The sequence below is a fragment of the Sinohyriopsis cumingii genome, chromosome 9 (genome assembly GCF_028554795.1).
Source record: "Sinohyriopsis cumingii isolate HCF-2022 chromosome 9, ASM2855479v2, whole genome shotgun sequence".
In the NCBI taxonomy this organism is placed as follows: Eukaryota; Metazoa; Mollusca; class Bivalvia; order Unionida; family Unionidae; genus Sinohyriopsis; species Sinohyriopsis cumingii.
Window position 1 is genome coordinate 76,308,984 of NC_142969.1, and position 27,677 is coordinate 76,336,660.

Sequence of the window (27,677 nt, forward strand, 5' to 3'; positions counted from 1 at the left end):
AAAAGAAGTAGACAAATATTTTCCTTATTTTGAAAAAGTTGCTGAAAATTTGAAATGGTCAGGGAGCATTGGACTCAGTTATTACAATGTTTAGTTACTGGTAAAGCTAGTGATATTTACCATTCACTGTTAGTTCAACAAAGTGGTGATTATGGTGTGGTCAAAGAATGAATCCTAAGGGGTTATGAGTTAGTCAGTTATTCCTGAAGCTTATCTACAAAAATTCAGAAACTATAGAAAAGAAGCTGGACAAACTCACATTGAATTTGCTAGAGAGAAAGAGCAGTTATTTGATAGATGGTGCTTAGCAAAGAAAGTTGAACAAGATTATGAAAGTATCAAACAACTTATATTACTTGAAAATTTCAAACAAGATTATGAAAGTATCAAACAACTTATATTACTTGAAAATTTCAAAAACTGTGTCCATAGTGACAATAATTCTTATCAAACAACTTAAATTACATGATGAGTTCAAAAACTGTGTCCACAGTGACATTAATTCTTATCTTGACAAGCATCAGATTGAAACCGTGGAAAATGCTGCTCGTGCTGCTGCTGAGTATTCTTTAAATCATAAAGTTCCTTTTGTAAATAAGACTGCTACACAACAGCCTTCTAGCAGAAAAGTATTTCAGCCTAATAAAAGCCCATCTAAAACTCAGACTGGCACAACTTTTAAATATCAAGCTTCTGATAAGCTTGATTCAACATCCTTGTCTCTCCCTACATGTACCTATTGCAAGAAAAAAGGTCACATTATTATTGATTGCTATAGGCATCAGAATCAAGACATACCTATTACAAATGCTCTTATTTCTAAGAGGTCAAGGTCAAGGTCATGTATTGAAGGCAATACATTTGTTGGGTCTAATAAACCCCATGCTAATTTTATTATTGAGAGTTATGAGCCAATCATGTTGATGGGTTCCATATCACTCTTGGGTGATTCGGTGAATCATATTCGTATTAATATTTTAAGGAACACATGAGCTTCTCAAAGTCTTTTATTGTCAGGTACTTTGCCTTTTTCTGAGAAGTCTTCTTCTAATGATAGTGTTTTTATTCAGGAAGTAGAGTGCGGCTTTGTTAATTTTCCTCTCCATTGTGTACATTTGTCATCAGACTTAGTCTCAGGAACCATGACAGTTGGAACAGTCTCTGTTTTACCTGTTGAGGGTATTCATTTTTTACTAGGCAACGACCTACCTGGAGACAAGGTTGTGTTTAATCCACTCGTAACTGACAAGCCAATTCTATCCCTGTAATATTTTATGGGACACAGGAGCTTCTCAGAGCTTTTTTTTTTGCAGGTACCTTGCCTTTTTCTGAAAAGTTTTCTTCTAATGAGAGTGTTCCTATTCAGGGAGTAGAGTGCAGCTTTGTTAACATTCCTCTCTAATGTGTACATTTGTCATAAGACTTAGTCTCAGGACCTGTGACAGTCGGAACGGTCTCTGTTTTACCCATTGAGAGCATCCTAGGCAATGACCTAGCTGGAGACAAGGTTGTGGTTAATCCACTCACAACTGACAAGCCTGACATGGTTTTCTTATTGGTGTCATTGTAGGTGATATGGTATTTTATTGGTATCATTGTAGGTGACATGGTATTTTATTGGAGTCATTGTAGGTGACATGGTTTTTCATTGGTGTCATTGTAGGTGACATGGTATTTTATTGGTGTCATTGTAGGTGACATGGTTTTTCATTGGTGTCATTGTAGGTGACATTTTTTGTATTGGTGTCATTTTAGGTGACATGGTATTTTATTGGTATCATTGTAGGTGATAACTTATTTTATTGGTGTCATTGTAGGTGACATGGTTTTTCATTGGTGACATTGTATGTGACATGGTTTTTCATTGATGTCATTGTAGGTGACATGGTATTTTATTGGTGTCATTGTAGGTGACATGGTTTTTCATTGGTGTCATTGTAGGTGACATTTTTTGTATTGGTGTCATTTTAGGTGACATGGTATTTTATTGGTATCATTGTAGGTGATAACTTATTTTATTGGTGTCATTGTATGTGACATGGTATTTTATTGGTATCATTGTAGGTGATTGATGTAATTGTAGGTGACATGGTTTTTCATTGGTGTCATTGTAGGTGACATTTTTTTTATTGGTGTCATTGTAGGTGACATGGTTTTTATTGTTGTCATTGTATGTGACATGGTTTTTCACTGATGTCATTGTAGATGACATGGTATTTTATTGGTGTCATTGTAGGTGACATGGTATTTTATTGGTATCATTGTAGGTGACATGGTTTTATATTGGTGTCATTGTAGGTGACATGGTTTTATATTGGTGTCATTGTAGATGACATGGTATTTTACTGGTGTCATTGTAGGTGACATGGTATTTTATTGGTGTCATTGTAGGTGACATAATATGTTATTGGTGTCATTGTAGGTGACATGGTTTTTTTATTAGTGTCATTGTAGGTGACATGGTATTTTATTGGTGTCATTGTAGGTGACATGGTATATTATATTAAGACTCAAAACTGTCTCAATGTAGACTGACTAGAGTCATGAATTATACGGTTTCTCATAATTTACTTGTATTCTCCCCATCATGTGCCTGGAACTACTATTACACCATAATATATGAAACTGTCACATCAGAAGTTGATATTTGTTATCCAAAATGTTATATACTTTTTGACTTATCCCAATAGCTAAAGATAAATATACGAAAAGATGATATAATTTTTTTTTATCCCTGTAGCTAGTTAATATAAATTAGCCTGAACTTGCACTACGTTTGGAAGTTTTGGACAAAATTTGTTTCATGTAAAGCACTCAAACATTTTTCCACTCACTGAAATTGAAAACAAATTCAGATTTATACAAGTTTGATTAAATGCAAATAAAATACTGACATGCAGGCATCAGAGAAAACTTAAAATTAGTTGTAATCAGGTGTGTGATGTGGAATTACACATCTGAGTATCAATATAAAATGCCAGATGAACTGTGTCAAATTAAATAGGTACATAAAAAGATACTCTAAAGATGAGCTGAAGAATACTGTGTTCCATGAATGGCATTCAATGAATGTCACAAGATGAGTTGAATAATAATGTGTGCCATGAATGGCATTCAGTGAATGTCACAAGATGAGTTGAATAATAATGTGTGCCATGAATGGCATTCAGTGAATGTCACAAGATGAGTTGAATAATAATGTGTGCCATGAATGGCATTCAATGAATGTCACAAGATGAGTTGAATAATAATGTGTGCCATGAATGGCATTCAGTGAATGTGACAAGATGAGTTGAATAATAATGTGTGCCATGAATGGCATTCAGTGAATGTGACAAGATGAGTTGAATAATAATGTGTGCCATGAATGGCATTCAGTGAATGTGACAAGATGAGTTGAATAATAATGTGTGCCATGAATGACGTTCAGTGAATGTCACAAGATGAGTTGAATAATAATGTGTGCCATGAATGGCATTCAGTGAATGTCACAAGATGAATTGAATAATAGTGTGTGCCATGAATGGCATTCAGTGAATGTCACAAGATGAGTTGAATAATAATGTATGCCATAAACTGCATTCATGAAATGTCATGAGTTGAATAATACTGGTACTGTGTGCTATGAACTGTATTCAACAAATTTCATAAGATGAATGGAATAATACAGTGTACCATAATGGCATTCATTGAATGTCATAAGACAATTTGAATAATATTGTGTGCCATAAGCAGCATTCATTGAATGTCACACTGTATTATTCAACACTTTTCATAGATTTTATGTCATGTGAACACTAGTATCATATTGTATTTATCATATAGTGCTAAGGACTGAATATGATTATATGATACTGATATCTGGTGTTATGCAGTGTTATGTCAAGCATTGATATTGATATCTGGTGTTATGAACTGCAATGTCACAGCATTGGTACTGATATGTGGTTTTATAAAGTGTTATGTCAGAGAATTGGTACTGATATATGGTGTTATTAAGTGTTCTATCACAGCACTGATTCTGATATCTGGTGTTATTAAATGTTCTTTCACAGCACTGATTCTGATATCTTGTGTTATGAAGTGCTATGTCATAGCACAGGCACTGATATCTGGTGTTATGAACTGTCATGTCACAGCACTGGCACTGATATCTGGTGTTATGAACTATCATGTCACAGCACTGGCACTGATATCTGGTGTTATGCAGTGTTACGTCACAGCACTGATACTGATATATGGTGTTATGAAGTGCTATGTCGCAGCACCGATTCTGATATCTGGTATTATGAAGTCTTATTTCACAGTATAGGTGTGATGTATAAAATGTAACATTAGGATGCTAATTCCACGTTTGCATAATGATTACGTTTAGAAGTAACGAAGATCACTGAACTTAATGGCAATCATGATAAAGGTGTTAATTCTTTGATCTTATATGAAAATGAGATCTTAACCATAATGCTATGCAGACAAATATGTATGATTTCATTCATTTGTACATGATGGCAAGCATTGGCAAATTCTTATTTCATAGTCATAGACATAATTGTTCACAGTAATCCCATGTTGAATGAATGAATACATGACTTGTGAAATCATAATAGATGAACTTTTAAAAGTACAATTGTTTTACTGTTATTGCAACCATAAATAAACCTCTGCTACCTTTGAAGCAGTTCTCATGAAGCATACATAGCTATGAAAGCTGTCATGTGACTTATAATTATTCTGCAATTACAATAAATCATGTGTACAATTTATATCAAGGTTTTCTACTTAAACAATGAGAGATGTTTGGACTAGAACGTGATTATACCAGTGAACTTTAAATTAATCGAAGAAGTTTGGTTATTCAACTGATTGCAAAAGGATTACCTTTCTTGAGAATTTTATGAAACAAATTGCCAATCATCATGTGTGATTATGATTTTGTAAATGCATAACAAAAAAGTAACAAGCATCAAATCAATTATAGCTGGTTGATAAATGTAAGAACTATATTGTCTATCCCTATTCTCCTTTCTCTCTGCCATGGGGGCCCCAAGTGGCCGAATGGTTTAAAGTGCTCTCTGTTACGAATCACTGCCATCTCACCTCTATCTGTGTGAGTTCGAGTCTCGGATTTGGCCAATGTGGGTATGTGAGAAAGCTTGCCAGTAGCTTCTCGTGGGTTGGTGGTTCTTTCTGAGGTTTTCCTGGATTCTTCCTCCACCATTAATATTGGCCGCCATGTATAGCCATATGCTGAGAAATGGTGTTAAACCCTACAAAAAACAACAACAACAACTCTCTGCCATGCACAATTGACAGTTTGAAATATCAATCCAACAGAGTCAGTAACTCCTTGTGTCACTGCCTACATTTAATATGAATGGTATTTGATACAGATGATGTCAGACATTATGTAATATTTCATTACGTGGAACTTTTTCACACAAAACTGGGCTAACGTATTGGGGACAAAGTTTCTTTTTGATGAAATTGCTTGGAAATATTTGTTTTAATTTGATACAAAATGTAGATTTCCATTCTTGAATTTAATGCCACAAGTCTTAAAAAGTTCATACATTTTTAACTATTACAACAGTTATTGTTCTTAAAATACATGTGGGCAGGGATTAGAACGCATTTTGGGACATTGAATTTTGTACAGGTTACATATTTTATCAATACACTTTTGGCGTGATGATTTTTCTATGTTTAATTATTTCTTTAGTAAGTTTGTTTTTACCCCTTACAGACAGACATCTTTGTACTTAGTTAGGGCCAAACAACTTTTTTTGTAAGTGCAGATTATCTGGACAGACAGAAAGCCATTTGAACATTTTCTATGATAATTTCTGTCTTTGATTACTTGGCTAGATTCTAAACTATTTGAACATTTTCTATGATAATTTCTGTCTTTGATTACCTGGCTAGATTTTAAACCATCTGAAGATTATGTTTTTGGTCACACTGTTTGATTCGAAATGCCAGTTGAAGATTTTTCTATAATATCAGATATTGCCTCTATTTAGAGTCACGTTGGGTCTTGTAGCAAAATTCTCCATCAGAAAAATAGCTGAATAAGCACAATTAATTAATGTAAGAAGGTACATTACTCTGAATGATTCTCATTAAGCCATGAATCTATCTGTGAGTTTGTAAAGAAACAAAGTCAGAATGAGAAAACTGTGCTGGTTATGTTTATTTATAAACAGATTTTAAAACATCAAGAAATAATTTCTAAAATAAATTAAAACTACTTAAAATAATATAAATTAAAATAAATTAAAACTAATTAAATAAATAAATACAGAATAAAACCCATATCCTAACGAACCCTTCCTGAGCAAATTTTGAACATGGCATATCCAGTTAACTATGGACCTAAATGACAAGCATAACTCATGTCTGAACATGGCATATCCACCTAAGAATGGACCTAAATGACAGCCATAGCTCATGTTTGAACATGGCATATCCACCTAAGAATGGACCTAAATGACAACCATAGCTCATGTTTGAACATGGCATAGCCATAAAAGTATGGACCTAAATGACAGCCATAGCTCATGTTTGAAAATGGCATATCCACTTAAGTATGGACCTAAATGACAACAAAGATCATGTTTGAACATGGCATATCCATAAAAGTGTGGACCTAAATGACAGCCATAGCTCATGTTTGAACATGGCATTTCCACTTAAGTATGGACCTAAATGGCAACCATAGCTCATGTTTGAAAATGGCATATCCACTTAAGTATGGACTAAATGACAACCATAGCTTATGTTTGAAAATGGCATATCCACTTAAGTATGGACCTAAATGACAACAAAGATCATGTTTGAACATGGCATATCCATAAAAGTGTGGACCTAAATGACAACCATAGCTCATGTTTGAACATGGCATTTCCACTTACGTATGGACCTAAATGACAGCCATAGCTCATGTTTGAACATGGCATATCCACTTAAGTATGGACCTAAATGACAACCATAGCTTATGTTTGAACATGGCATTTCCACTTAAGTTTGGACCTAAATGACAGCCATAGCTCATGTTTGAAAATGGCATATCCACCTAAGAATGGACCTAAATGACAACCATAGCTTATGTTTGAACATGGCATTTCCACTTAAGTATGGACCTAAATGACAGCCATAGCTCATGTTTGAAAATGGCATATCCACTTAAGTATGGACCTAAATGACAACATAGATCATGTTTGAACATAGCATATCCATAAAAGTGTGGACCTAAATGACAACCATAGCTCATGTTTGAACATGGCATATCCACCTAAGAATGGACCTAAATGACAACCATAGCTCATGTTTGAACATGGCATTTCCACTTAAGTATGGACCTAAATGACAGCCATAGCTCATGTTTGAAAATGGCATATCCACTGAAGTATGGACCTAAATGACAGCCATAGCTCATGTTTGAAAATGGCATATCCACCTAAGAATGGACCTAAATGACAACATAGATCATGTGTGAATATGGCATATCCACCTTATATATATGGACCTAAGCAACATCCACAAATCGTGTATGAACACTACAGAAAAAACATCATTTTTTAAACCAAATATATTTTAGGCTAAAATTATTGGTTCTGGAACAAGAGTTTGTGTCCATATTTGACACTTTTTGCCATTAGATCTACAGCTGATTTCTGAACTATGCACAGACTAATGAACCTCAGCAAGAAAGCCATTTGTGACAGCGTTTCTTGCTGGGGTTTTCCTGGGTTCTTCCTCTACCAAATACAGTGGCCACCATGTACATCCACCAAGTACTCAAAAATGGCATTAAACTCACCAAATCAAGCCGTGCAAAAAATTGTCACAAGAGTTAAATGTCTTTGCAAATAATGAGGGGAGCAAAAATTACAAGTGTGCTGACTAAGCAAAATTGGTGCCAGATCTTCAAAAAGCACTTTCTTACTTGCAACGGAATATCATTCAGATTGCTTACTGTAGAATGTCCTCATAGTCTGACAGCATTGTATAAAGGTGGACCCTTGCAATAATGGTTTAATTTACATTGTAAACATTTTAGTTCCTTAAGGTCCCCAGTTAAACAATAAACTATATACATTAATGAAAAGAAGTAGCAGATTTTGTCCCATAGAAAAGAAAATAACACAATAAAATGTTCATGGAACTGTAAATGTTAGAATCAGGAGAACAACTTATGTGGAGGCCTTCCTGAAAATAAACAAATTAATATTTACTTTCAAAAGAATTGCTTATTTCATGTGGCCTAGGCTAGTGAACATTCAACAATTAACTTTCAACAATGACTGGTCCACTCGTGAGTACAAAGTCTCAACAATGACTGGTCCACTCCCGAGTATAAAGTCTCAGTAATGTCTGTTCCACTCTTGAGCATAAACATTAAATACTGACTGGTCCACTCCTGAGCATAAAGTCTCAACAATGACTGGTCCACTCCTGAATAAAGTCTCAATAATATCTGGTCAAATCTTGAGCATAAACGTTCAATAATGACTGGTCCACTCTTGAGCATAAACATTCAATAATGACTGGTCCACTCTTTAGCATAAACATTCAATAATGACTGGTCCACTCTTTAGTATAAAGAAGAGAAGCAGTCGTCCAAGTTTTACTCGTGTTTTCACATCAAGTTTTGTTCAGCTCCCTTTAAATTCCAGGCGGACCAACTCACTTAATATTCCAGGTGGATCAACTCACTTAATATTCCAGGTGAATTGAAAATTTCATCCAAGAGATTACAAATAAAGAACATAGATATGATTATGGGTCTGAAAGATCTCCTTTCCTCATCTTGAGCAAGTTTATAAATCCTTCATGCTGAATGTCTTAAGCATAACAGATCTGTCCAACATGCTGCCATCTTGCTTGTTCATATGCTCCTCTATAGCTGTTTCAATATCATATACTTTGGATCTAAAAATATCCATGCTGTGCAGTGAAACTAAAGAGCGCTGGCCAGATTTTGTCTCAGATGTTTCACCACCATCATCTGCATTGTGTTCCTTCTGTTTTTGATGGGCTTTTACCACTCTCATAGCGGTTCTAAATCTGGTGATGTAGGTAGACAGGATAAGTGTTAAGGAGCAGCCAATGAAAAAGCAGACAATACCGGCAATGAGCAGATACGTCAGGGTGTAATTGCCTGTGTTTGATAGGCGCAGTGGGGAGGCAATGGCAGGACCTGCAAGAAGAACATATCCGGATGAGGATAAATCAAGAACATATCCGGATGAGGATAAATCAAGAACATATCCGGATGAGGATAAATCAAGGTAATACAGGTCCTAAAAATATAACATGCATGAAAAACTGCTTTAAATTGAAAAACTATAACGTCAAAAAAATGCAATTAAAAAGTTATAGCATGTAAGCTAGTTTTACTGCATTTGAAAATTAATATTGCACAATTCAAGAGCACTGTCCTACTGGTTCCTGCTTTGTACAAATTATAACAATATCTTGAGTAGTTCCCTCCAGATATATCCATATTTTGTGAAGTACCAGATATCTCCATATTTTGTGAAGTACCTGATATATCCATATTTTGTGAAGTATCAGATATATCCGTATTTTGTGACATACCAGATGTATCCATATTTTGTGAAGTACTATCCAAATATATCCACATTTCATGCCTGCAATAACATGATATATTGCGTGAAAAACATTTTAGTCAAATCCTGTGGCATGGTATTGTTTTGAAAAACATCATTTTCAGTCATCTTAGAAAAAAATAAAACAAACCAACATGCCGCATGGATCGTCCTGGGCTTCGCCAATGTCGCAAATTGCAAATTTTTTTCCTTATTGGCAACAAAAATATACCATTTGGTGATTATTTGTTTTGGCAACAGCCTTTTTGGTTGGTTGATTTGTACATACGATCATGGATTTGGAATGGAGAAATTCAAAGGGACAACGAAGCCGCAAACTTGGCTACACAATGCACTGGAATCTGTTACATAAACAAATCCTTTGTTCGTATTAACAAACCCATCTTTACAGTGCACTGTTACATCATAATCTGCTTATGTTGACATCTGGCTTGATTACTGTATGCTGTGATAAACTCAGTCATGCTACAATCAACCGACCTCTGAAGACACGAACAGAAACAGCTACAATTAATTGGACGGCTAATCCTTCTGTTGATTTTTTTGTTTTTTTTTAAATATACCATTAAAATAGGTTTGCTGAAACTTCAGAGAAAACTGATTATCTTTAAAGTACAGATTGCTGTGTATAAACACAAAGCAAATGGAAAAAATCTCAGTCACAGTTATATACTGTCGACAGTTCAACATTATCATGGGTAAATGTAAGTTAGACATTGCATGTTCATTATCTCATCCTAACAGTAGGTTTAAAAAATTAACAGCATATGGATTTAGTGCAAATTCATCAGACAACAGTCACTGAACCTGATACTAAACCTGGCAGTCGACGTCAGTTATCGTGAATATGATGATTGAGATGTTTTAAGTGCAACACCACATCATGATGAATGGGTCAAAAGTTCCAGAAAATTTCTAGACAGCTGGAAACTTAGGCGTCTGTGGCTGAGATATTATACAATTATACAAAGTTAAAGCAGATGTCCGGTGATATATGTATCAAGGCACAAGTCGTCAATTCATTTACAACTGGCTGTCATATTTTGTAAAAGGAGTGTCACCAAACATAAATCCAGGTGGGGTAAGTAATACATGCTAATTTCGCTCATCGATCATTTCCATTTGCCATCAATCCCATGTTACGACTGCAAAGACTTAAACTACACAACAAGAAATAGCAAAACAAACAAGTTTTGCATAATTGAACATAATTCATTTCTAAATATAAAGGAGTGAAAGAATTAAATTAACTTACAGCACAGTGAATGAATTCCTAGTTCCTAAAAGTCCTATCAATTCCAATAGTTGCAAGAAATCTGAATACATTCCAATGAACAAAAAATACTCCTTCTGTGTTGAGGTTTCAAATGTACATAAAGAATTAAATAATTTCCAAAGAATTCAAATAGTCATTGTATAAATTTAGTTAATAGCGTACAGTACAGTTAATCTAGCGTGTCATGAGAAAAATAAATCTTTTCAAAAGCCAAGTCGGGAGATTGAATCTGAAAACAGGCAGATTTGGGACCTGACAGTGGAAAGTTTTTTGCGGCATATTTAAGCATCATTTTCACTAAATATTCTACATTTGATAATGCATTTTTTTTCAGATGACAATGGGCATACCTATGCACTAATGGTGATTCGTGATGCAAAGGCCATGGAAGTAGCAAAGATTGCTGCTATTAGTAACAGTAAAAATGTCATTATCAGTGCGTTGTACCAAACTGAAGTTACGAGCTCCAAAACATGCAATTTTCGAGAATTTTTTTGTTTTGGACAAATGCGTGCACATGTGAAAACCACTACATGTACCAAGTTTTCAACTCTATGGAGCATCCCTTCTTGAATTACATGTAAACGCAAGTTTTTACTTACCATTAACTCGATTTAACTTTAGGAATCCTGTTCTATGCAAGAATTAGACATTAACTTCTTCACTGCACATACGTTGTATACATGCGACTCTATTTTCAAAATAGGTAAACTATGCGGCACACACATCAATGCTGAAATATGATTGGCTCAAAAGGTTATGCTTATTATCACATGCGCTCGGACTTGTCTCAAAGTAAAAAAATCGCACGTTTCGGAGCCCGTAACTTCAGTTTGGTACAACGAAGAAAAGTCAATGATGGCTTGATGGATAGAAAAATATCTCAGAAGTAAAACAAGCCATATAGTATGGTTGTGTGCCTTAAAAAAGGAAATATCAGAAGGAAATCGAGGGTCATGGGTGGAACGAAGTATTTGGAAGTTACATACCTTCTCTCATATATTATGATAGAGAGGGTCCTATGTCAGAATGGGTCATGGGGGTAATCTAAGGTATTTTTGTCACTCTGTATGATTTGTATGATTTTTTTCCTTTAGATTATTATTTGGTTTTTTTTCTCAACATCAAGCTCACATTAAGCACCTGTGGAAATATCCAGTCGTTTCAGTCAATCATGGTTATCAAGAATGGTGGTCTGACCAAAATGAATCATTCAGTACAAAAGTTAGCAGAAATTGAGACAGATTATCATTTATCCTTCAAATACAAGCTACTGGCCTTTTTTTCTAAAAAGTAATTACTTTCATACATAAACATCTGCCGGCATCATTATTTCAGCAAGACGATGTATTAACAAATCTACATCATCTTGAAACAAAACAATCAGGGTAAAGAGTAACTATGTCTGATGGATAAAAATCATCAAATTTCCACATCATCTGTCTCTGCACAGTTACTATATCTGAGTCATTAAGGTCCATAATAGCTCATTGAAATGGGAAATTGGGACACTTAGGTAACATTTCCCATATCTAAGTCGTAAAGATCCATAATAGCTCATTGAAATGGGAAATTGGGACACTTAGGTAACATTTCCCATATCTAAGTCATAAAGATCCATAATAGCTCATTGAAATGGGAAATTGGGACACTTACGTAACTGAAAGGATTCACTGTAAATGCAAACACCACTAAGAAAAGATGGGTTATGTATGTAATCTAAATTTCTATAACTAGTCTTAAATCTGGTATCTTATTATGTTTATCTAAGGAACCATGCATTAGAACATACTATTTGTATGGTTCTGACTCTTTTTAATTTCAAGCTTGCTTCAGGTATCTGTGGTTCTTTATTCAAAGCTTAATCAGTGTGGTGGACAAATGCACTATAATGAGTATAATGAGGGCAGGGACGAGTAACTGTTGCAACTTACTCGTCCCAGGGACAAGTGCTTGGGAAATTTTCCTCAGCCCTGCAGGACAACCCAGACTGGTTGCCTCTGTGTGTCCTTGGCACTTAGCTGTGTGTCCTTGTCTCTGTGTGTCCTTGTCTCTGTGTCCTTGTCTCTGTGTCCTTGGCACTTAGCTGTGTGTCCTTGCCTCTGTGTGTCCTTGTCTCTTTGTGTCCTTGCCTCTCTGTGTCCTTGTCTCTGTGTGTCCTTGTCTCTTTATGTCCTTATCTCTGTGCCCTTGGCACTTAGCTGTGTGTCCTTGTCTCTTTGTGTCCTTGTCTCTGTGTGTCCTTGTCTCTGTGTCCTTGTCTCTTTGTGTCCTTGTCTCTGTGTCCTTGTCTCTTTGTGTCCTTGCCTCTGTGTGTCCTTGTCTCTTTGTGTCCTTGTCTCTGTATGTCCTTGTTTAAGTGCCCTTGGCACTTAGCTGTGTGTCCTTGTCTCTTTGTGTCCTTGTCTCTGTGTGTCCTTGTCTCTGTGTCCTTGTCTCTTTGTGTCCTTGTCTCTGTGTCCTTGTCTCTTTGTGTCCTTGTCTCTTTGTGTCCTTGTCTCTGTGTCCTTATCTCTGTGTGTCCTTGTCTCTTTGTGTCCTTGCCTCTCTGTCCTTGTCTCTGTGTGTCCTTGTCTCTGTATGTCCTTGTTTATGTGCCCTTGGCACTTAGCTGTGTGTCCTTGTCTCTGTGTGTCCTTTTCTCTCTGTGTCCTTGTCTCTGTGTGTCCTTGTCTCTGTGTCCTTGGTACTTAGCTGTGTGTCATTGCCTCTGTATGTCCTTGTTTATGTGTGTCCTTGTCTCTGTGTCCTTGCCTCTGTATGTCCTTGTCTCTGTATCCTTGGCACTTAGCTCCCATTTCATAAACCTCATTAATGTGTCTGAAGTGTCATTAAAACCAAAAAAGCAAACTTTAAGGACAGTTGATGCACCGATGGCTGATAAATTTGTTAATGGTAGGTAATCTAAGAGACAGCTGAGACAAATCTTAATGATGGGTTTACAATTTTACCTGAGCAGTGTGATTGCTGACAGGGAAGAGCTTCACTGTTGTTTCCATCACAAGGTATTGTGAACAATTGTCCAGGTGGAAGACTCTGACAATATCTGGTCCTTGTGGTGACACCCTCAACACCACAGGATGCAGAGCAAGGAGACCATTCCCCCCAACAACTCCAGATACCTGTGATGAGATAAAAGAAATGAGTACCCTAAACCATCCATTATGCACCCATCATACAGTTACAAAAAATACAATAATTTTATTTCTTTCATGTAAAACTCTATTTAATTGCTTGGATACTCAAGTACTAAACATGCACTAATTAACTCCTGTAATAAGTGGGTAAACTGATGCCACCAAGCAATTCCAGGCTCTGTCTTATCAACAGGCATTTCCTTGTCTCAGGCATTTGAAATCATTGTTTGTTCTAGAAGTTTATTTGACCTTGAACTTTGAAATATTGATTCCAAATAAAAAATGTATTGTCTCAATACATGTTATCTAAAAAGCATTATTGAAGTAAGCAATAAAGACCTAACATATTTTAATAACTATTTTTCTTCATAGAGTGACCTTGACCTTTGAACTCTCAATTCAATTGGTGTCTTTTTATGCCAAAATGCAAGCCACTTAAAAGGGTAGGTCAAGGTGTCAGTTAGATATTTGAAGTTATTTTTTGGCAACAGAACAGTTTTCCTTCTTTAGACCCCAGTGACCTTGATCTTTGATTTCTGTCATAGCACAAAATTAATAGGTTTCTACTTTGCCAGATATGGAGGCTATGTATGAAGTCTGATAATGGTTGGATTTTGGAAAACAATAAAGAAACCAAATACATCATCATAACATTATGGTGGGTGTATGAAAAGACAACAAAACATTATATACAGATTTGTAGTGCAAAGTAATTACATTATATACATATTTTGTGGTGCAGAGTAATTACATTATAGACATATTTGTGGTGCAAAGTAATTACATTATAGACAGATTTGTGGTGCAAAGTAATTACATTATATACATATTTGTGGTGCAAAGAAATTACATTATAGATAGCTTTGTAGTGCAAAGTAATTACATGTACAGGTATAACATGATGACACTGTCTCAGTAAAACGTTCCACCAATGTTTATATTGATGTAGTATCTAGCAACTTGGTCAAATGGCAAGGAACATCCACAAAATGTCATGCTTAGATCAATGGTTATATTGATGTAGTATCTAGCAACTTGGTCCATTGGCAAGGAACATCCACAAACTGTCATGCTTAGATCAATGCTTATATTGATGTAGTATCTAGAAACTTGGTCAAATGGCAAGGAACATACACAAACTGTCATACTTAGATCAATGGTTATATTGATGTAGTATCTAGCAACTTGGTCCATTGGCAAGGAACATCCACAAACTGTCATACTTAGATCAATGGTTATATTGATGTAGTATCTAGCAACTTGGTCCATTGGCAAGGAACATCCACAGACTGTCATGCTTAGATCAATGGTTATATTAATGTAGTATCTAGCAACTTGGTCAAATGGCAAGGAACATCCACAGACTGTCATATTTAGATAAATGGTTATATTGATGTAGTATCTAGCAACTTGGTCAAATGGCAAGGAACATCCACAAACTATCATACTTAGATCAATGGTTATATTGATGTAGTATCTAGAAACTTGGTCAAATGGCAAGGAACATCCACAAAATGTCATGCTTAGATCAATGGTTATATTGATGTAGTATCTAGCAACTTGGTCTATTGGCAAGGAACATCCACAAACTGTTATACTTAGATCAATGGTTATATTGATGTAGTATCTAGAAACTTGGTCAAATGGCAAGGAACATCCACAAACTGTCATGCTTATATCAATGGTTATATTGATGTAGTATCTAGCAACTTGGTCAAATGGCAAGGAACATCCACAGACTGTCATACTTAGATCAATGGTTATATTGATGTAGTATCTAGAAACTTGGTCAAATGGCAAGGAACATCCACAAACTATCATACTTAGATCAATGGTTATATTGATGTAGTATCTAGAAACTTGGTCAAATGGCAAGGAACATCCACAAAATGTCATGCTTAGATCAATGGTTATATTGATGTAGTATCTAGCAACTTGGTCCATTGGCAAGGAACATCCACAAACTGTTATACTTAGATCAATGGTTATATTGATGTAGTATCTAGAAACTTGGTCAAATGGCAAGGAACATCCACAAACTGTCATACTTAGATCAATGGTTATATTGATGTAGTATCTAGCAACTTGGTCCATTGGCAAGGAACATCCAAAAAATGTCATGCTTAGATCAATGGTTATATTGATGTAGTATCTAGCAACTTGGTCCAATGGCAAGGAACATCCACAGACTGTCATGCTTAGATCAATGGTTATATTAATGTAGTATCTAGCAACTTGGTCAAATGGCAAGGAACATCCACAGACTGTCATATTTAGATCAATGGTTATATTGATGTAGTATCTAGCAACGTGGTCAAATGGCAAGGAACATCCACAGACTGTCATACTTAGATCAATGGTTATATTGATGTAGTATCTAGCAACTTGGTCAAATGGCAAGGAACATCCACAAACTGTCATACTTAGATCAATGGTTATATTGATGTAGTATCTAGCAACTTGGTCAAATGGCAAGGAACATCCACAAACTGTCATGCTTAGATCAATGGTTATTTGGATGTAGTATCTAGCAACTTGGTCAAATGGCAAGGAACATCCACAAACTGTCATGCTTAGATCAATGGTTATATTGATGTAGTATCTAGCAACTTGGTCCATTGGCAAGGAATATCCACAAACTGTCATACTTAGATCAATGGTTATATTGATGTAGTATCTAGCAACTTGGTCCAATGGCAAGAACATCCACAGACTGTCATACTTAGATCAATGGTTATATTGATGTAGTATCTAGCAACTTGGTCCATTGGCAAGGAACATCCACAAACTGTTATACTTAGATCAATGGTTATATTGATGTAGTATCTAGCAACTTGGTCCATTGGCAAGGAACATCCACAAACTGTCATGCTTAGATCAATGGTTATATTGATGTAGTATCTAGCAACTTGGTCAAATGGCAAGGAACATCCACAAACTGTCATACTTAGATCAATGGTTATATTGATGTAGTATCTAGCAACTTGGTCCATTGGCAAGGAACATCCACAAAATGTCATGCTTAGATCAATGGTTATATTGATGTAGTATCTAGCAACTTGGTCAAATGGCAAGGAACATCCACAAACTGTCATGCTTAGATCAATGGTTATATTGATGTAGTATCTAGCAACTTGGTCAAATGGCAAGGAACATCCACAGACTGTCATGCTTAGATCAATGGTTATATTGATGTAGTATCTAGCAACTTGGTCCATTGGCAAGGAACATCCACAAAATGTCATGCTTAGATCAATGGTTATATTGATGTAGTATCCAGCAACTTGGTTCATTGGCAAGGAACATCCACAAACTGTCATGCTTAGATCAATGGTTATATTGATGTAGTATCTAGCAACTTGGTCCATTGGCAAGGAACATCCACAAACTGTCATGCTTAGATCAATGGTTATATTGATGTAGTATCTAGCAACTTGGTCAAATGGCAAGGAACATCCACAAACTGTCATGCTTAGATCAATGGTTATATTGATGTAGTATCTAGCAACATGGTCCATTGGCAAGGAACATCCACAAACTGTCATACTTAGATCAATGGTTATATTGATGTAGTATCTAGCAACTTGGTCCATTGGCAAGGAACATCCACAGACTGTCATACTTAGATCAATGGTTATATTGATGTAGTATCTAGCAACTTGGTCCATTGGCAAGGAACATTCACAAAATGTCATGCTTAGATCAATGGTTATATTGATGTAGTATCTAGCAACTTGGTCAAATGGCAAGGAACATCCACAAACTGTCATGCTTAGATCAATGGTTATATTGATGTAGTATCTAGCAACTTGGTCCATTGGCAAGGAACATCCACAAACTGTCATGCTTAGATCAATGGTTATATTGATGTAGTATCTAGCAACTTGGTCAAATGGCAAGGAACATCCACAAACTGTCATGCTTAGATCAATGGTTATATTGATGTAGTATCTAGCAACTTGGTCCATTGGCAAGGAACATCCACAAAATGTCATGCTTAGATCAATGGTTATATTGATGTAGTATCTAGCAACTTGGTCCATTGGCAAGGAACATCCACAAACTGTCATGCTTAGATCAATGGTTATATTGATGCAGTATCTAGCAACTTGGTCTATTGGCAAGGAACATCCACAAACTGTCATGCTTAGATCAATGGTTATATTGATGTAGTATCTAGCAACTTGGTCCATTGGCAAGGAACATCCACAAACTGTCATACTTAGATCAATGGTTATATTGATGTAGTATCTAGCAACTTGGTCCAATGGCAAGGAACATCCACAGACTGTCATACTTAGATCAATGGTTATATTGATGTAGTATCTAGCAACTTGGTCCAATGGCAAGGAACATCCACAGACTGTCATACTTAGATCAATGGTTATATTGATGTAGTATCTAGCAACTTGGTCCAATGGCAAGGAACATCCACAGACTGTCATGCTTAGATCAATGGTTATATTGATGTAGTATCTAGCAACTTGGTCCATTGGCAAGGAACATCCACAAACTGTTATACTTAGATCAATGGTTATATTGATGTAGTATCTAGCAACTTGGTCCAATGGCAAGGAACATCCACAAACTGTCATGCTTAGATCAATGGTTATATTGATGTAGTATCTAGCAACTTGGTCCATTGGCAAGGAACATCCACAAACTGTCATACTTAGATCAATGGTTATATTGATGTAGTATCTAGCAACTTGGTCCATTGGCAAGGAACATCCACAGACTGTCATGCTTAGATCAATGGTTATATTGATGTAGTATCTAGCAACTTGGTCCATTGGCAAGGAACATCCACAGACTGTCATGCTTAGATCAATGGTTATATTGATGTAGTATCTAGCAACTTGGTCCATTGGCAAGGAACATCCACAAACTGTTATACTTAGATCAATGGTTATACTGATGTAGTATCTAGCAACTTGGTCCAATGGCAAGGAACATCCACAGACTGTCTTGCTTAGATCAATGGTTATATTGATGTAGTATCTAGCAACTTGGTCAAATGGCAAGGAACATCCACAGACTGTCATACTTAGATCAATGGTTATATTGATGTAGTATCTAGCAACTTGGTCCATTGGCAAGGAACATCCACAAACTGTCATACTTAGATCAATGGTTATATTGATGTAGTATCTAGCAACTTGGTCAAATGGCAAGGAACATCCACAGACTGTCATACTTAGATCAATGGTTATATTGATGTAGTATCTAGCAACTTGGTCAAATGGCAAGGAACATCAAAAAACTGTCATACTTAGATCCAGCTGAACCAGCAGATGTAGATGGCAAGAAAAAAACATCATGAAAATATTTCTTTTTAGAGTGCCAAGGTAGATCTGATTCCCAGGATGAAAATAACATTTACAAGAAGCGCAAAGTCATTTAATAAATAAATTAATCAAGCATTATGGACCAGATAAGTGATGGAAGACTAATTCATATTTCTCCATCTCACAAAACTGACAAGATTTATTTTTTTCACTCCACAGCACAGCAACACAAGTAGGCTATTTTAGTGCCAAGTCGTAATGTCCCTTGCCCAAGGAAACACCTCAGTAGCTGACTAAGGTTGTTCCAATAGTAAGATTTGAACCCACATCCTTTCGGTCATAAATCTGGCATGGTACTCATTAAACCATCACCACGCCCTTCCTGGTTGTTTTAGTGATTAATCCCAACATGTTGCAGTATATCTTAGAAACCTTCAGCAATTTCAAATAAAATAAGTAACTAAATCTACAGAAACTCTCCAGAAGGCAAATGGCAAATGAGAAGCCAACATATGGAAAGAGAAGATGTCTGAGAAAAGCAAAGCATGAGAATCAACTGACCAACTGTAAATAGTCAGTGGCACTACAGTAATAGTGCATATTAATTAGCATTTCATTCACTCAAAGGAATTGTTGATGTACAAATATTCTTTGTAACCATAAATATCAACAGAAGAGGTGAAAGAATCTATCTGATCTACACAGTTATATATTCTCTTCATCATGACTAAGCAATTCAGGTCAAATTTACCAAAGTAACAATAAAATTACAAATGTTGGATATAAAAAACTGACACTGCATTCCCAGATAATTCCAATACATATTTTCATGATACATTACTGACACTGCATTGCCAGATAATTCCAATACATCTTTTCATCATACATTACTGACACTGCATTGCCAGATAGTTCCAATACATCTTTTCATCATACATTACTGATGCTTCATTGCCAGATAATTCCAATACATCTTTTCATGATATTTTACTGACACTGCATTGCCAGATAGTTCCAATACATCTTTTCATGATACATTACTGATGCTGCATTGCCAGATAATTCCAATACATCTTTTCATGATACATTACTGACACTGCATTGCCAGATAGTTCCAATACATCTTTTCATGATACATTACTGACACTGCATTGCCAGATAATTCCAATACATCTTTTCATGATTATTGACACTGCATTGCCAGATAATTCCAATACATCTTTTCATGATACATTACTGACACTGCATTGCCAGATATTTCCATACATATTTTCATGATATTTTACTGACACTGCATTGCCAGATAATTTCAATACATTTTTTCATGATACAAAATTGCATAACAAAAATCTGTATTTAAATTGTCAGGTAGAGACAGCTTCATTTGGTACCAATTGCCTGTATAGGATAACAAATGGGTAATCATTTAATACTGAATTTGAAACAAATTGAATAGTGTCCAGCTTTTGCAAGCCCTGGCAGGCAAAGACTGGACATTATTCAGTGAGTTTCATTCTAAGATTAAATCATTTCAGAGTCTGCTTATCACATAGTTTTTATTTTAATGGAAATAGGAGTTAAAGAAGAAGAAATAATTTCATTAATTCTGACTTAGGAGATACACCTTTCACTTGCTATATGTAACAATTAGTCCTTGGAATTTTATGCATTATTCAATAAATAGCAAATTTATTAATTTTACTTTTACTAATTATAATTCAAAAGGCAATTGTCCTTCCAAATAAATGGAATGTTTGACCCAAAGAACATAATGTTTCAAAACAGAATATGTATGCAAGTTGAGTATGATGTCACATGATTTAAGTTCAATTATAGAAATGTTTAATGGCAAGAGTGTGTCATTATCAGTTTCACCTCTAAGTATTCAAATTGTTCGATATGTGATGTGATGATTATGGATGCATATATTCCAGATTTACAGTGTTGTATTTGTGACCCGATATTTGCATTACTGTATTTGATTTGGAACAGTAGAACACATCATGCTAAATGTACTATATTCAATTTAGCCTCATGTTTCTTATATTATATGTAATGTTAGACTTTTGCTTGTATTTGTGGAGTGTCAGTCATTGTCCTCAGGATACATTTAGGATTTTAAACTGATTGAGTGATCTCAAGTCTTGTCAACATCTCATCGGATTCTCTCTTTCTCTCTCTGTCACTCTTTCTTATGTGCACATTAAAATATTTGAGTTGTCTCCTAGCAGAAAAATTCCTTTTCACATCTGCAAACAACTCATTGTAAAATCATTGTAACATTCTTGGAAGGTTTCAATGGATAAATAAATGCTGACTCAAATTTATTACATAAAAACTGTGTGCTTGAATTCCAATAATTTGACTGATCTCACTACAGCTAAGAATTCTGTAAAAGGGGAAGTTACTTCCTTTAAATCGCTTTAAGCACCACACAGGTTATAGGTCATTTTAGAACTCTCCTTGCAAATGTATTCAAATCATTGGTCACACATCAAACATATATCAATTTGCTTTTATTTATCACCTTTAACTGTAAAATTTATTTTTGTAAATAATGTTGTTAAATTGTATTATATGGTATTATCAATTATTACATAGGCAGTACACTTTACATAAAGTATGTGCAGTTTAAATATTTTTGTATGACAACATGTTAACATATCACTCTATGGAATTCTGATTGGTCCATATAAGCTGATGAAATTCTTGCATAGTATTCTACTTACTGATTGGCTGTGATCATGGGAAAATTTCTTTACTCCGCCTACTGGAACATTTTGTTTACATGATTACTACTAACATTTTGGCCAAAAAAAATTTCAAATCGATTGAACTAAAGGAATTTTGGAAAAAAGGTCACATTTGTCTGCAAATGACCCATTTACCTCCACATAGTCTTGATATGCCATCTACATATTATCATGTGCTGAAAAATGGTGTTAAACCCCAAAGAAGAAAAATAACAAAACAAATTAAACTATGGGAATTGGTCAATTGATAGCATTCATTCAGAAAGGGTGTGGGATACCTATAACATGGAATCCACTCAATATATAAGGGTGGTTTAAATGTTAACTTATTGGAGTACATAAACACACCTCTGTTTACAGAAGACTGTAGACATAAACTGGTCTCCAAAAGAAAAGAATGTTTTGCAACCACAGCATGTTTACACCATAAAATAACTCTTACAATGTGATCTGAATATGCAAAGTTCATTTGTATTCCTATAAAGATGGTACTGGTTCTGTATAACCCAATGAGAGATGGTTAATGCTATTCAGTAACTGCTTCCATTTTCTATTATGAGAAGAAGGGCAATATCACTGTCCAAAAGTAGGTAAGTTGCCATACATCCCATAGGAATGCACAGTTGTATATGTAGAAAAATTTGGCCACAATAAAAAATTTAATATGTCATCCAATGAAACATTATGGTATTCAAAGGCAGTCATGTATTATCATCATCAAAATACTCATGACAAAAGTCAGTCATGTATTATCATAATCAAAATATTCATGACAAAAGGCAGTTATGTATTATAATTTTCAAAATACTCATGACAAAAGTCAGTCATGTCATGATCATCATCAAAATACTCATGACAAAAGGCAGTCATGTATTATCATTTTCAAAAGAATCATGACAAAAGGCAGTCATGTATTATCATCATCAAAATACTCATGACAAAAGGCAGTCATGTATTATCATTTTCAAAAGAATCATGACAAAAGGCAGTCATGTATTATCATCATCAAAATACTCATGACAAAAGGCAGTCATGTATTATCATCATCAAAATACTCATGACAAAAGGCAGTCATGTATTATCATCATCAAAATACTCATGACAAAAGTCAGTCATGTATTATCATCATCAAAATACTCATGACAAAAGGCAGTCATGTATTATCGTCATCAAAATACTCATGACAAAAGGCAGTCATGTATTATCATCATCAAAAGAATCATGACAAAAGGCAGTCATGTATTATTATTTTCAAAAGAATCATGACAAAAGGCAGTCATGTATTATCATCATCAAAATACTCATGACAAAAGGCAGTCATGTATTATCATCATCAAAATACTCATGACAAAATTCAGTCATCTGTCATCATCAGTTAAATACTTGTAACAAAGTCAGTCATGCCTTATCATCATCAAAATACTCATGACAAAAGGCAGTCATGTATTATCATTTTCAAAAGAATCATGACAAAAGGCAGTCATGTATTATCATCATCAAAATAATCATGACAAAAGGCAATCATGTAATATCATCATCAAAATACTCATGACAAAAGGCAGTCATGTATTATCATCATCAAAATACTCATGACAAAAGTCAGTCATGTATTATCATCATCAAAATACTCATGACAAAAGGCAGTCATGTATTATCATCATCAAAATACTCATGACAAAAGGCAGTCATGTATTATCATTTTCAAAAGAATCATGACAAAAGGCAGTCATGTATTATCATTTTCAAAAGAATCATGACAAAAGGCAGTCATGTATTATCATCATCAAAATAATCATTGCAAAAGGCAATCATGTATTATCATCATCAAAATACTCATGACAAAAGGCAGTCATGTATTATCATCATCAAAATACTCATGACAAAAGGCAGTCATGTATTATCATCATCAAAATACTCATGACAAAAGGCAGTCATGTATTATCATCATCAAAATACTCATGACAAAAGGCAGTCATGTATTATCATCATCAAAATACTCATGACAAAAGGCAGTCATGTATTATCATCATCAAAATACTCATGACAAAAGTCAGTCATGTATTATCATCATCAAAATACTCATGACAAAAGGCAGTCATGTATTATCGTCATCAAAATACTCATGACAAAAGGCAGTCATGTATTATCATCATCAAAATACTCATGACAAAAGGCAGTCATGTATTATCATCAAAATACTCATGACAAAAGGCAGTCATCTGTCATCATCAGTTAAATACTTGTAACAAAGTCAGTAATGCATTATCATCATCAAAATACTCATGACAAAAGGCAGTCATGTATTATCATTTTCAAAAGAATCATGACAAAAGGCAGTCATGTATTATCATCATCAAAATACTCATGACAAAATTCAGTCATGTATCATCATCAGTTAAATACTTGTAACAAAGTCAGTCATGCATTATCATCATCAAAATACTCATGACAATAAGCAGTCATCTATTATTATCATCAAAATACTCATGACAAAAGGCAGTCATGTATTATCATCATCATAATACTCATGACAAAAGGCAGTCATAAAAAATACTCATGACAGAAGTCAGTCATGTATTATCATCATCCAAATACTCATGACAAAAGGCAGTCATGTATTATCATCATCAAAATAATCATGACAAAAGGCAGTCATGTATTATCATCATCAAAATACTCATGACAGAAGTCAGTCATGTATTATCATCATCCAGATACTCATAACAAAAGGCAGTCATGTATTATCATCATCAAAATAATCATGACAAAAGGCAGTCATGTATTATCATCATCAAAATACTCATGACAGAAGTCAGTCATGCATTATCATCATCCAGATACTCATAACAAAAGGCAGTCATGTATTATCATCATCAAAATAATCATAACAAAAGGCAGTCATGTATTATCATCATCAAAATACTCATGACATAAGGCAGTCATGTATTATCATCATCAAAATACTCATAACAAAGTCAGTCATGCATTATCATCATCAAAAGAATCATGACAAAAGGCTTTGTTGCTTAGTTGATTCTCTTCCTATTAATTTAAGTAAGTAATCTTCCTCTTCATTTTGCATCTGTTCAACTTTTACACACCCTCCGTATTTATCAAGAACATATACCATAAAGGTGTCCCTTCATGGTACTGTACTTTATTTGGACATAACCCATAAAGTTGTCCCTTGATGGCATTGTATATTGACGTATGCCATAGAGTTGTCATTTCATGGTACTGTATTTGGACATATGCCATAAAGATCTCCCTTCATTGCACTGTATGTGGACATAAGCCATAAAGTTGTCCCTTCATGGTACTGTATTTGGACATATGCCATAAAGTTGTCTAATTTACTTGGACATAAACATGTAGTATACTGGAGAAGGAGATATTAAAATCATCACATTTCACATAGCTTTTGTACCTTTGCAAGGATGAGAGTTACATTCCTGCCCCTCCAGTGTGTGTTCCTCACAGTCCTTGCCCCTCCCAAGGGGTTCTGGATTGTCACAGTTCCGGCTGCGCCATCGTAACCCACCATCACATTTGGCTGTGCATGAAGACCACGTAGCCCATTCCGACCAGCCTCCATCTCGGTCCTCTACCAGTGGCACAGCTAATAATAACAATAATAATAATAACAACAAAACAATTATGATAACAGAAATAATAATTATGATAATACGAAAGACAATAACATCAGTGATGATAACAATATCAATAACAGTAAACTGTTTTCCTGGGTGTTAACATCAGCTAGAGATAACTGCAAACTGAACAACTGTCTACAAGGCACTTTGAAACATGATATCTGACAGAAAAGACCCACAAGTTTTGAGAGTTCCTTTGTGACATTACTGTGAAAAGCATTTCATTTTACTGGCCACTGGTGTGTACAGCAATGTAAAACTACTGAATCATAGTTAGGCCAACAGGCATGAAAAGTAACATATCATAACTGTGTCCACAGCTATGTACAGCAAATCATTATACCTAAGACAACAGCTATGTACAGCAAATCATTATACCTAAGACAACAGCTATATACATCAAATCATTATACCTAAGACAACAGCTATGTACAGCAAATCATTATACCCAAGACAACAGCTATGTACAGCAAATCATTATACCCAAGACAACAGCTATGTACAACAATGCAAAGTTATCGCATCTAGGACAACAGCTGTGTACACCAATGTAAAGTTATCACACCCTGGGCTATTACCATGTAATGCAATGTAAAGTTATCACACCTAGGGCCATTGCCTTGTAATGCAGTGTAAAGTTATCACACCCAGGGCTATTACCATGTAATGCAATGTAAAGTTATCACACCTAGGGCCATTGCCTTGTAATGCAATGTAAAGTTATCACACCCATGGCCATTAACATGTAATGCAATGTAAAGTTATCACACCCATGGCCATTACCATGTAATGCAATGTAAAGTTATCACACACAGGGCCATTGCCATGTAATGCAATGTAAAGTTATCACACACAGGGCCATTGCCATGTAATGCAATGTAAAGTTATTACACCCATGGCCATTACCATGTAATGCAATGTAAAGTTATCACACCCATGGCCATTACCATGTAATGCAATGTAAAGTTATCACACACAGGGCCATTGCCATGTAATGCAATGTAAAGTTATCACACACAGGGCCATTGCCATGTAATGCAATGTAAAGTTATTACACCCATGGCCATTACCATGTAATGCAATGTAAAGTTATTACACCCATGGCCATTACCATGTAATGCAATGTAAAGTTATCACACACAGGGCCATTGCCATGTAATGCAATGTAAAGTTATCACACACAGGGCCATTGCCATGTAATGCAATGTAAAGTTATTACACCCATGGCCATTACCATGTAATGCAATGTAAAGTTATCACACCCATGGCCATTACCATGTAATGCAATGTAAAGTTATCACACACAGGGCCATTGCCATGTAATGCAATGTAAAGTTATCACACCCATGGCCATTACCATGTAATGCAATGTAAAGTTATCACACCCAGGGCCATTACCATGTAATGCAATGTAAAGTTATCACAACTGTGTTCTACACAGCAATGCAAAGCTATCATACTTAGAGTATAACTATGTACAGGAATGCAACATTATCATACCTAGCCTCAAGCAATGTAAAACAATGCATAGTTATCATACCTAGGGCAACTGTTGTGTATAACAAAGTAAGCTTATCAGAGCTAGGATCATTGCAGTATACAGAAATGGAAAGTTATACCTAGGGCAACTGCTATGTACACATAGAAATGTTAAGTTGTCACACCTAGTGACACTGTTGTGTAGAGCAATGTAACATTATTATATGCTCATTTTTTTCCCCGTTAACTTTACTCCCAAGGTCGTGCAATATTCCATCCCAAAACTCGTTCATATTTTCCCATACAAATGCAGTAACCTATAATTATCACACCTATGTCCAATATTGTGTATGCTATGTACAGCAATGTAAGGTTTTCAAAACTAAGGCCACTGCCTTGTACTTGCTGTACATCAATGCAGAGTTAGCATATCTAGGACCACCACTGTGCGCAGCAATG

At 35.3% G+C, this 27,677-nt stretch overlaps 1 protein-coding gene across 1 annotated transcript in view; it reads right to left on the reverse strand.

Moving 5' to 3' along the window:
• Window positions 1–6,175: 6,175 nt before the first annotated feature.
• The window catches only part of LOC149792052 (semaphorin-5A-like), a 499,542-nt gene continuing 478,040 nt past the window's right edge, over window positions 6,176–27,677 (reverse strand). Inside the window, exons 20-22 of the mRNA XM_089970552.1 lie at window positions 25,514–25,705; window positions 13,860–14,030; window positions 6,176–9,199 (exon numbers count right to left, since the gene is read on the reverse strand). Coding sequence (XP_089826678.1) covers window positions 8,820–9,199; window positions 13,860–14,030; window positions 25,514–25,705 — 743 coding nt within the window. The 3' untranslated portion in view covers window positions 6,176–8,819. The remainder of the gene's footprint in view (window positions 9,200–13,859; window positions 14,031–25,513; window positions 25,706–27,677) is intronic.